Raw genomic sequence first — 12,600 nt, 5'->3', positions numbered from 1 at the left:
ACAGACCCCTCCACCCCATGGGTCTGTGTATAGATTTGATGGGTGTTTATAGACTTGGATGGGAAATTTACCCCATCTCCCTCTCTCCCCATCTTTAGCTGAAATCTAGCATTTCCTTCAATTATTTTAGACCATTCTGATGAGGAATCCATTGGTTTCCCGAGACTCCCAAAGGGGTCCACAGTGATAACTGTTAGCATTCATGTAGTGCTTTGAGGTTTGCAAAGTACTTTACAAATATTATTTTATCCTCCACACCAGCACCACAACACACAAAAAATTAAGGTTCCCCTGGACTAACTTCTCTCCAAGATTCTCCACCTCCATTGTGGGAGCTTAACCCATCTGATGAACTCAGTCTCACAAGGCCAAATTGACGCTTCCCTGCAGGTGTTTGCTAATAAGTAGTAAATATTGTCCCCTATTCATTTCTTATTTAGAGATTGGCAGCTGTTTAAAAGTAGATGTTTTTAGTACTTAGTAAATGTTATTTAAAGTCACGAAACTAGCCACCTGACATATTTAGGGTAATAGAAACAGCTTGTATTTGTAGAAGCAGAAGGTTTTTTAGTTTCAGTTGCAACACTACATAGGTATGTATTTGCTGGGCATAATCTCAGTACCATCAAGCAACCCTGTGCCCATCTCCATTTGAAGCCAAGCAGATTTTTACACATAAAACAAGCCCTTACATAAAATACCTCTTTTGAGTGCTCAGGCGTGCAGGGACTTGTAAGTGATCCTCAACTGACTCTTCTCTCCCCACTGATCAGCAGTGGGGAAATGACTAGAACAATGAAACAGCAATGATTTTATCAAGAAGACACATCTTGTAATTTGCTGTAAGAAAGGCAGATTTTTAAAAGCTTAAAGCACCAGGGTAATATATAGAGTAAGAGCTTTTGGACTAGGAGAAGGGAAACCTGGATTTTGGTTCTGATCTTGAGTATTTCTAGAAAATAGCTCATCTAAATGTAGGGCTTTCAGGTTTGTCAAACCCTCTACACACGGGATCTGTTTTGAGGTAGGTGCTTTTATCTTCACAGATAAGAAAAGTGAGGCCTAGAGACATTGTGACTTGCCTAGCCTTAAACAGCTACATTGTGTCTGAGGTTGGACTCCCTGCCTCCAAAGCCAGTGTTTCATCCAGTATTCTGTGCAGTTAACCCATCTTAGGTCTTAATTTCCTTACTGTAATATGACAGAATTAAACAAGGGATCTAGTTCTAAAATTCTATACTTTTAAAGTTTATTTTCCAAGTAAGGTATATTAATTTCCCTAGAGACATTTGTACTTTGTTCCAGGGCAGAAAATAGAGTAAGCCACTTGTTTTAAGAAGTTTAATTTCTTTTTACTTTGTAGGGATTTAAAAAGGAAATCCTAAGCAGTTACCTAGCCTGCTTTATTTAAATGTATCTAGCTTTAAACCCTAACATAAGTAAAATCACAAGTATTTATTTATTGTATAACATTTTCACTGGGTTTGTGGACATTTAATGGATGTTTAATTTACTTGTTATTTTAAAAATTGTCATTGTTTTTCTCCAAGTAATTTGCTAACCCACAGCAGAAATATGTAACACATAGTGAGTGAGTCAATGATCTAGTTAATCCTCAAATGACCTGAGGCCATTAACATAAAAGACAGAAGCTAGTGGGTACAAAAGGGAGACTGCAGGTTCTGCAGAATACATTTGACTCGAACCCTCACCTCACTTTTGAGATGGTCCTGGAAAAATGGGTATGAAAAAGCTTTGAAAATACCAAAGAGGATGAACACAGATTTGTATTTGTAATATGAACAGTAGACAATGGACTCTTCTAACTCAAGGCATTGTCTATCATAACTGGTTCAGCTAGGTCTTTTGTAACCTTATAACCTCTGCCATGCCTAAATGTTTTATAGCAAGTCACAATTATGTAACACTCCTGTTTAAACATCTAAAGTGATTACCACTTATATCTATGTTGTTCAACCGAAATTCACCTGATTCCTTTTTTTGTCTATGGTTTCTTTTACCCAGTGATCTCTTGGCTTCTTCCTTATGACTCAAATTAAGGCCAAGTAATCCACCTACTTAAGCCCTCTACATTAATGCTATTTGGGTAACTAAGCACTTAATTATCCATCAGCCATTCTGTAATAATATTAATAATAGTTATCATTTGCATAGAGTCTACTAAATGCCAGGCACTCTTTTATGGTGTGTTTTTGCTTTAATCTCCTTGGCACCTTTGTAGAAAGTAGTACAAGGGAGCTTACCATTCACATTAAAAAAGAAAACCATTTAGACAGTAACTTACAGTGAATTGAAAAAAATGTAACAAAAACAATAGCTAGTATTTGTAGAGTGCTAAGGTTTGCATTGTGTCTAAATATTTTATCTCATTGAATCAGAATTTCTTTTATAGCAACTGATGCCCTTTTCTTCTGGTTGGATGAATTTTAATCCTTGTAGGTTGAATTTAAGATGCTTAGGACTGTTAGGCTCTGCCTGGAACACTCAATCTGAATGGAGTTAACATGGGTCTGGGACATACCTTTCTACGACTGGTGTACCCTGGCTGGCTAGCAGGGGTGTCCTGTTTCTGGTATTAGCTTCCTGGTAAACTGAATTAGCCATCTGATTGTTGCACATGGGCTCTAAACCAGAGGGATTGGATAATCTGAGGGTACTTGAACTAGGATCCATCGGAAAGCCTTCAGAATCATTGCCACTGCATTGTAGAGAATATTATTCTAGTAACCAGGGTTCTCTGGTTCTACTGCTTGGTATATTCTTTGGATAATGCATTCCATGATTAGCATCTATCTATACCTTTGTTCTCTCACAAAGCTAGGTTCAGGAAGAACTGGGTTCAAGTCCAGCCTCAGGCATTTACTAGCTGAATGATATTGGGCAAGTCATTAAATCTGTTTGCCTCAGTTTTCTCAGCTGTAAAATGGGGATCATGATAGTCCCTACCTCCCAGGGTTGTTATAAGGATTAAATGAGATAATACTCTTAAAGCACAGTGCCTGGCATATGGTAGGTGCTATATAAATGCTAGCTATTCTTATTACTATTACCTGAATTCTAGTTTTGGCTTTGCCATTTTCTGCCTTTTTTGATGACTTGAACAAGTTGTGTAGTCTCAGTTTCTTTTTTTTGGTAAAATAATACCCTCTCCTGGTCAGATATCATATAGCTAATATAATCCATTTAAGAAAATGATTCTTCTTGGCGTCAGTTTCAAAAGCCAGTATTTTTTTACTTTGACCCTAAATTCTGAGAAAGTATCTAGTTGGCTTTGTGCCATGTACTAGTAGCGTTTTTTTTTTCTTAAGGAAAATAACCAGTCTTTATGAATTTCATATTAAAAATATTTCTACTATTCTGTTTTGAATGCGCATGAGATTGAGGGCCAGGAGAGAACTCAAAGGATCAACTGATCCATTCCCCTCTTTTTACAGACAAAGAAACAGAGTCCCAGAGGTACTAAAGTGATTTGCCCAAGGTCACAAAAGTAGCAATAGAATCCAAAGCTGGGTCCTCTTATTGCAAATCCAGTGTTCTTTTCATGATGATACATTTAGAACTTGACCCTCCTGTGAGGAGAGCTTTGTGTCAGTGTATATAGCTGCTGTGTCTCTCTTGGATGCTATATAAATTTTAAGTTGCAGTTAAAGTCACATCATTAAGCATCCAGCAAAAGGTATGATGATGCACTTTAAAATCCCTAGCCTTTGTAGTTCTAGCAGAGGTAGAACCTGCAAATCCTGGGTCAAGGGCCTCTGATGTGTAATACGTCAGCAGGACCGGGTTTATAAAGGGAGTGGTGTGCATTTACATGGTGTTTAGTAAGACATGCTTTATTATGGGACTCTAATGGTTACAGCAGAATCCACAGAAGAATGTGCTTTGCCCTCCTGCCAATCCTATGTAGCAAAGGAGCCCTTGACCCCAAGGGTGGGACTGGATATGTGCTATACCACACCCCATCATTTCTCTTGATCACCACTTCAATTTGCAGGCCAGGGCTCTGGGCTTCCTTTGGTCTCCCACCTCCGCAGCCTTTCTGGTCCCCTGGGTTGTGGCTGCACATTGTGAAGAGTCCTAAAGCAGGACTGAAGGAGACCTGAGAGACACGAGTTCAACAGCCTGATTGTGCTGAAGAAGAAACTTGAGAATCAGGGTATCTTCCCCAAGCTAATGCAGCTAGTCCGATTGGCAGCTGCCTTCTGTCTGGCACAAAATAAAAGCTTAATGAATGTGTTGTTAAATAACTCTTTAATATAACTTCAGTATCATTCATATCTTCTTAGCTCTTCTTCTTGTTAAAAGTATTTAACCTCCCATACAGATCATCTTGCTGAACTTTCTCATGTTACGGATAAGGAAACAGTCTATAACTTGGCAGAACTGGGAATTGAACCCAAACTCTTGGTTCCAAACAGGAAGCTTTTTCTACGGGTAGGTGCTAGGTGGTGGTTGTGTCTGCCCTTGGTTTTCGAAGAGGACCATGACGTCAGGGAGATGATGACATAACTTGCAATCACTTTAATTTGAGGGCTGTGGTGCTAAGTAGCCATGTTGGAGTGACCGTGGCTGGAGACTATAGGAATAACAGCAACAAGGATGAGGAAAGCCTTTGCATAGCAGATGCAGAGCTGGCCTAGGGCAGTAATAATGGCTAACATAAAGGCCTTAAGGTTTGAAAAATGCTATGTATGTAGCATGTCAGAATCTGGAATCAGGCCTGAGTTCACATCTAGCCTCAGTCACTAGCCTTGTGACTCTGGGCTAGTCCCCTAATCTCTTGCCTCAGTTTCCTCAGTTGTAAAATGGAAATAATAGCACCTACCTCTTAGGGTTGTTAGGATCAAATGAATATAATATTTGTAAAGTGTTAAAGCACAGGGCCTGGCACATTGTGGACCCTGTACAAGTATGCTTATTCCTTTTCCCTTCCCCCCTATATCTGCCGTGCCTTCTCTCTGGTTTGCAGCTGAGACATGGCCTTCAACTCTTGCCTCTAATATACCGGGCTTTGTGACCCTGAACAAGCCACTAAACTTTTCAGAGCTCTGGCAGCTCTCTAATATATAAGTTGTAGAGGTATGTACTTCAGTCAGTGAACATTTGTTAAGTACCTATTGTATACCTGGCACTGTGCATACAGTACTGGAAATACAGAGAAAGGTTAAAGTTCCTGCTCTCAAGGAGAGTATAAGTGCTTGGAGGGCAGCCAGTGAAGAGTGAGAATGTGAGTGTGTGTGTGTGTGTGAGAGAGAGAGAGAGAGAGAGGGAGGGAGGGGGAAAGAGAGGGGGGAAGGAGAGAGGGAGGGGAGAGAGAGAGAGAGAAGTGGGGGGAGGTTTTGAAGGGCTTTGAACCAAGCAGAGGACTTTATATTTGGTCTTGGAGTATTAGGGAGTCACTGGAGTTTATTGAGTAGGGGAGAGACCTGGGAAATCCCTGACAGATGGAGAATGGATAGGAAGTGGTGGCGGGGAGACTTGTTGTGGGAAGACCAGCCAGAAGGTTATTGAAGTGATAGACACTTTCCTCCGAGATAAATAGATTGACAGATACAGCCCTGATGTTGTCCTATCATAGGACCTATGGCCCAGTGGTTAACCTGGGCTCTTATCCTGCCTTAGAATCTAGCTCTGGGCAAAAATATTTAACCTCTCCTCATCCATAAAACAGACATACTAATAGCAGGTGGCACAGTAGATAGAGCGTCCTGGAGTCCAGGGACCCGAGTTCAAATCCAACCTCAGACAATAGCTGTGTGACCCTGGGCAAGTCACCTACCTGCTTTAGTTCCTCATCCGTAAAACGATCCGGAGAAGGAAATTGCAAAGTACTCCAGTATCTTTGCCAAGAAAACCGAAATGGGGTCATGCAGAGTCGGACACGCCCGACAACGAAGGAACCACTATGTAACAGGGGTTGTGTGAGAATCATGTGAGATACAACTTGTACTTTGCCAGTCTCCAGGGATGGATGAGTGCTGTCTACAGTGGCTGAAATGGTGATGGGGGAGGAGCAGTGGGATTAGTGTTATTAAACATCGGGGGGCTGATGGGAACCGGGTGAAATGTTCCCGGCCCTGCTTCTGCATGAGAACCACTACCCAGTTTTTCCCCGTCTTGCCCCAGATTCCTCTAGCCCACGTACCCCCTTCCACGCGTGACCGCCCTCCTCCTCCCTGTTTAATTCCCCCGGGCTCCGGTCTAGAGCAGACAAGGGAAGGATCCCGGCCAATGGGGCCGGATGGGGGCGATCCGACGCCGGCCCTGCACGGATTCGCCCGCGCCAGAAGGTAGAGGGGGCGGGCAGGGTCCGGCACGTGCGAGCTCCGGCCCGGACTCTGCCGCGGGACTTCAGTTGATACCCTGGGCTGGCCACCCCCCTGTGGCGGAGCTCCGGCTCTTCTCCGCTCCTAAGGTGACTCTGCGAGGTCAGGGCGGCCAGCCTGCCCCGGAGGTGGGCGCCTGCCCCGCCGGCCTCGAGTGGGGCGCCGCGGAGCCGGAGCGGACCGGCCGGGGCGTGCCTCTACTCGCACGGCTGCTATTGGTCGGAAGTTCCCGAGTGGTCACAACTTGCCACGACAACCCGGTCCCGCATTCCACCCCGCCCCTCTCGACGGCGCTGCCCTTTAAGGGGGCGGGATCTGGCCGGGGCTGCTGACTTTCGGCCGGGCCTATGAAACCCCAGGGAATCCCCGGCCGGGCCCCGCCTCCCGCCCGGCGGGGCCGGGCCCCCGGGGGCGGGCGTTGGGAGAGGGCCGGGCCGGGCGCCCGGGAGCGCGCCAGTTCCTGGTTCGTCACGGGGGAGCCCCTTAAAGGGGAAGTGGCTGCGGCGCCGTCGGGCGGGCGGGAGGCGCGGCTCGAGGCTCTGGGGGTCGGTGGCCGGCGCTGTCCGTCGCTCGCTCGCTCCCTCGGTCCGCCCGTCCGTCCTCAGCTCGCTCGCTCGCCGGGCCGGCGGGGAGGCCCCGCGCTCGGGGAGAATGCCCGCGGAGCCCGGGCCACCATGCAATGGAAGTCGCTGGTCCTGGGGCTGCTGCTGCTGCGGCTTGGCCTCCACGGCGCCCTGTGGCTCGCCTTCGGCCTGGGCCCCAGCTTGGGCTTCTACCAGCGCTTCCCCCTCGGCTTCGGCTTCCAGTACCTGAGGGGCCCCGAGGGCCGCGCCGAGGCCGCCTCCTCCGCGCAGCCCTCCTGGCTGGCGGCGCCGGGGCTCGGGGGGCCGCGCCCGCTGCCGCTGGCTCCTCCGCGGCGGCGGCCTCGGCCCGAGCCGGGCGCGTGCCCTAAGTCGTACTGGGCGTCGCTGCTGGGCGGCCGGGCGCGGGGCGCGGGGGGCGACGAGTACGAGCGGCGCTACAGCGGCGCCTTCCCCCCGCAGCTGCGGGCGCAGATGCGGGACCTGGCCCGGGGCATGTTCTCCTTCGGCTACGACAACTACATGGCGCACGCCTTCCCCGAGGACGAGCTCAACCCCATCCACTGCCGGGGCCGGGGGCCCGACCGCGGGGACCCGTGAGTGCGCTGGGGGCCGGGGGCGCGGGGAGTCCCCTGGGCTAGGAAGAGGGCATCCCCGCACAGGCGGCCCCCCCCCCGAAATGCCCCACCCGGCTGGGGAGATGGGGGCTCCCTGCCCGGACACCCCGGCGAGGGGGAGACCCACCCTCCAGGGCCAGCCTTCAGGCGGGGCCGGGACCTGGTTCTTCCCCTGAGCCTCCTGGTGCGCTGAGTCAGCCCGCGGAGGGTGTGAGCCGGGGCTTCCCCAGGACCAGGCGCCCGGCCGGCGCTCTGGACTCGGACACCACGAGTTAGAGCAAAGCTGGGACCTCCACCGGGGCCGGAGCGTTAGCGCCGTGGCCCCCGGCTCGGGTCGCATCCCCGGGTGCCGCATGGTGGAGCGCGGCGGGGGCCTCCCAGCTTGTTAGCGTCTCGGGGCTGCGTGCTCCTGCCTTCACCCGAAGCGCCGAAGTCCAGGCACGCAGCAAAGGCCTTTCGGGGTCGCCCTTCCTTAGCCGGATTGCTGGCCAGGAAGCCGTCCGAGGTAGTGGTGAGAAGGATCTGAGGATGTTCCCTTATAAGTTGTGTGAGACTGAGGGATAGGCTCGTGCTGCCTGCTGCTTTTGAGACCTTTGTGGAGCCTGTGCTGATGTGGAATCCCTGTAGGTTTGGGACCTCACACATTTTCGAATCTCCTGAGTTGGAAAAATAAAGTGGAACCAACCAGAATCTCCTTTTTGGGCAGCCCATTCCAGAAGAGCTAGCTTTAAACTTGTTTGTGTTTTGGTTATCTGAAAATTAACCACTTGAATTCAGAGTTACTTTTTAATCCCATGATGAATTCAAAGCAACAGGACATTCCAAAGTATTTTTGGCTAACAGAGCTATCAGAGAGAAAGGAAAATGGTGTAGGGAACAAAATTATTTTTCTTGTCTTATTCAAATACATCATACTTGGTTTTAACTTTTCTCACGCTTTTTTTGGGTGGAGGGGTGGTAGGAGACAGGAAAGAAACCTTTTTTTCCCCCGGTGGCCAAAATGAATGTTTTGTTTTTAATATCAATTATGTTACTTCTCTTCTGACCTCCCCATAAAAGGAAAGGGACTAGTAGTGAAATGTGCTAACGATTTCAATTCCAGATGATGAGAGTGTGGAGAGACTTGACAGCACTTTAATGTGTTTTATTGAAACCTCTGGAGACTTAGCTCTTTTAAGTTGGGGTGAGGTTTTGGCTGATGGATGAATTTGTGGGCCCAGAGCAAATGTATATCGAAGTAATAAACTTTCTGATTTGGACCTTTATCTCAGTAGGATATCATTCACTCTATCAACAAGCATTTATTAAGTCTCTGCTACATGCTAGGTAGGGACTGCATGTGCTAGGTTGGGCATAAGGGGATAGTTTACAAAGACAAAAACTAAAATCCCTACTCTTAAGGAGCAGAATACCTCGGTACCATTTCCTCCTTTCCCCCCAACCGTTTTGCAGAAAAGATCAAATGAAATTTTTTGTGGGGGGATAAAGTGGGTAGAGAGGGAGTGGGAAATTACAGATCAGTATTAAACAGATTTAGAATCCTTGCATTCTAGTCCAGGTTTTGCCACTTGGGTGATGTTTGAGCAAGCCAGTTTTCATTTAACCTCCTTAGGACTCAGTTTTTCTAGCTGTAAAATGAGGGTGTTTGACTTAGGTCTCTGGTCTCATATATATTTCAAACATTCCATCATCTCCAACCTTTTTAAAAGCTCAAACATTCTGTGGTCTCTAACATTATATGATTATGTGGCAGTATTATGCATTACTTACAGCCTTTTGGGAAGAATAAATAGTTCTGTTGACTGATAAAGTGGATATATTTTTTTAAGGGGCCATTGCATAGCTTGTGGTATAGTTTATAGTAGTATTGACATTACATGGTCAGACACTGTCTTCAAAATAGGCTGGAGCTGAAGTTTTCTTCCACATTTCCTCATTTAAAAGAATGCCAGTCTTTGCATGCAGTCATATGATCAGAGTAATGGAAACTCCTTCCTTTATCTCATTTCTGATCCTTTTAAAAACTTGCCTCTGAGATGTGCATTAAGGTTTTTGTAGGGGGGAGTGAGGTTCAATTAGGGCTATCCAGAATCCATCCAGAATGCCCCCCCAAAAGGGCATGTTTGTGTTCCAGTAATAGGGCTTCCTCTTTTTAAGATGCACCTATTACCTAGAATGTGTTCAGTTTAACTTAAAAGAATGGTAATATTGAAGCAGCTAGGTCATACAGTGAGTGGATAGAGTCCTGGGCCTGGAGTCAAGAAGACTGGGGTTCAGATTTGACTTCAGACACTTATTAGCTATGTGACCCATTTAAACCTCTGTTTGCCTTAATCCACTGGAGAAGGAAATGGCAACTACTCCAGTATCTTTGCCAAGAAAACCCCATGGACTTCATGGTCCACGGGGTCATGGAGACACAACTGAACAACAAGCAGTAACGGCATTTAGGCACAAAGTCAAACGGTCTGTCTCAAGTCTGTTACTGCGTTTGTGGCTTACCATCTTTTGTGTTTGTCTGCCAGAGTTGGGGAGAATGGAAGGATCAGTACTAACTAAATAAACCCCGGCCATTTGACAAAGAACTTTTGCACATCACCTGATTCTTAACACACACACATTACATTCAGTTAAACAAACATGAACGGCCTTTAGCAGTGAAAAGACTTGTTGGCTGCCTAGGTTCCTGTTACGCAGGAGCTGCCACGCTGGAAAGGCTGGCTGATATTCCTATCAGTTGCAGGCTCTTTACTGGTTTGGCCACAGAGAATTTTCAGCCTCTATCAACTCCTGAAGTCTAAGTTATAGGATTATTGGATTGTTGTTTTGAACTGGAAGGGACCTCTGAAGTGTCTAATCCAGCCTCTTCATTTTTCAGTTGAGGAGGCTGAGATCCAGGGAGATCAGGTGACCCAAGGTCACTGGGGTATTAGGTGTTGGAAGCAGGATTTGAACCAGTACCAGTGCTCTTTCCAGGAGTGATTATCCATCAAGTGGAGATGGTACCCACAACTCATGAATCATGGATCCTTAATGCATGCATTCAAGTGCCATGTCAGGTACTGGGGATGCAAAGATGGAAAAAAAATTGAGCACTGAGTATTTGTTTCTGTGCTTCTGTTTGTGTTGGGTACAGAAGTAGTGCTTCTGACACTTTGTTGTAGTCTAGTGTAAATTATGCAGATATTTATTTGGAATTTCATTAGTGATCATCATATTTTACGAATTATGCTCCCTTCTGTCTCCTCTCTCCTCATAGGGCTATTTTTTAAAGGACCATGATTGTTTTCTTCAAAGTATTTGAAGAGAGATTACATTTGTTCTGCTTGCCTTCAAAGGGCAGAATTAGGAACTGTAGGTGAAAAATACATAGGAAAAACAGGTTTCTGTTTAATGTAATGAAATATTCCCTAACAATGAGAGCTGTTCAGAAATGAAAAGGACTGCCTCAGGAGACATGAGGTCTTCAAGCTGAGGCAAAAGGGGGATTCTTTTTCAGGTCTTAGGAGAGATGAGAGTCCCGTTACACTCAGAGCCCTGCCCTCCTTAGGATGGTTTCCTTGCCTGGGGATGTCTTCCCCACTCCTGTACACTTACCAAGCGCTCTTAGTTTTTCCCTGCTGCCTCTCCCTAACTGCTCCTAATGAGTCTCCTTTCCTCTGAGTTCTTAAAACTTCAGTAAGGACCAGGTATTTTAACAATTAATTGTTATTTCCTTATATTCTTCAATGGATTCATTATTGTTTTGTCTCCTTTCTTACAACTACTTGAGACCAGGAGACTATTTCTAACATGCCCATATTTGTCCAAGCCCCTGCCTCTAATGCTTTGTGTCAAACATCTAACATTGAAAACCCTCAGTTTTGCTGGTTGATTTTTTTTGTTGGTTTTGGACTGAAGCTGTTTTCATCAGCCTTGGAAGCTCCTATGCCTAGGGAATTCTTTTAGCAGATTGGTATGTTTTCTACAGTTTCTTGTTTTGGGGTGTTGCCTAGGGCACCCAGAGGTTAAGTGACTGGCCAAGGGACATGGGGCCAGTATATGTTACTGGTGGACCTTTAACCCTCCCCTGCATGACTCTAGAGCCTGAGGATCTATTTGTTAATTAAGATGACAAATTATTCAAAATAATTTTTCAATTAGAAACAAAAGATTTTTCTCTATTTTTCAAGTCAGTAAACATTTATTAAATTATTATATGTGTATATGTATATTGTTATATGTGTGTGTGTGTGTGTGTGTGTCACACACAGAGAAATAAATAAAAATTAAATGACCCTAAGTTACTATTTGCAGGCACTGTACTAAACACTGGAGATACAAAGACACAAAAGAGCACCATTAAAAATTGAAACAAATTTGAATGCTATAAAAATTTATACACTGTAATTAAGTAGCAGACCCAGTTCTAAATTCTGATAGTTTAGTCAGTTAATAACATCAATGGAAGCCATGTACTTCCTGCAGGTGTCGTTGAGAGTCTGTGCAGCAAGATAATCAGGTTCTTGCCCTTTAAAGTGTTTACTATCTCATGAAGCAAACCAGACACATGACTGAAGACCTAAAACAGACAGGAAAAGCCTCACCTAAGCCAGAAGGTCTGTGATCTGCCCCCTCCTCCCATAGAATCACCGGTCTGTTGATTGTTCCAGAATCTGCATTCTCATAACTCTCACAAGTCTATTCCTCCACTTCCACATAGCAGCCCTTTAAATATTTCAAGACAAAGCTCTTTCAGGACAAAACTCCGAGAGTTCTTTTTCTCAGTCTAAACACTTTCTTTTCCTTCAACTTATTCTCTGATGAAAATGGTTTCTGACCATTCTGATTGCCTCTCTCTCAGACCTGGACATGGTATTTTAGATGTGGCCTGATCGGGGTAAAGGACAGCCGGGGGCATTGGTGCTTTCCTCATGCTGAGCACCGCCAAGTGAATGCGTTCTGTTCTGATATCACAGACCCTCCGAGCCAACTCCCACTGTCTCTCCCATAACCCTGAGCCTTGCTCTTTATCTTCAGCCCAAGGGAGGGATTTGTTCCTTGACTTGGGCCTCA

At 45.9% G+C, this 12,600-nt stretch overlaps 1 protein-coding gene across 1 annotated transcript in view; it reads left to right on the top strand.

Annotated features, from left to right (window-relative positions):
• The first annotated feature begins 6,854 nt into the window (after positions 1-6,854).
• Positions 6,855-12,600, top strand: part of EDEM1 (ER degradation enhancing alpha-mannosidase like protein 1) — a 37,235-nt gene continuing 31,489 nt past the window's right edge. Inside the window, exon 1 of the mRNA XM_069084054.1 lies at positions 6,855-7,524. Within this exon, the coding sequence (XP_068940155.1) occupies positions 7,022-7,524 (503 nt within the window). The 5' untranslated portion in view covers positions 6,855-7,021. The remainder of the gene's footprint in view (positions 7,525-12,600) is intronic.

Source organism: Petaurus breviceps, unplaced genomic scaffold, assembly GCF_028583685.1.
Source record: "Petaurus breviceps papuanus isolate PSGF00001 unplaced genomic scaffold, PetGlider_PUasm1.0 174, whole genome shotgun sequence".
Lineage (NCBI taxonomy): Eukaryota > Metazoa > Chordata > Mammalia > Diprotodontia > Petauridae > Petaurus > Petaurus breviceps.
This window is presented reverse-complemented; position numbering and strand designations above follow the sequence as displayed.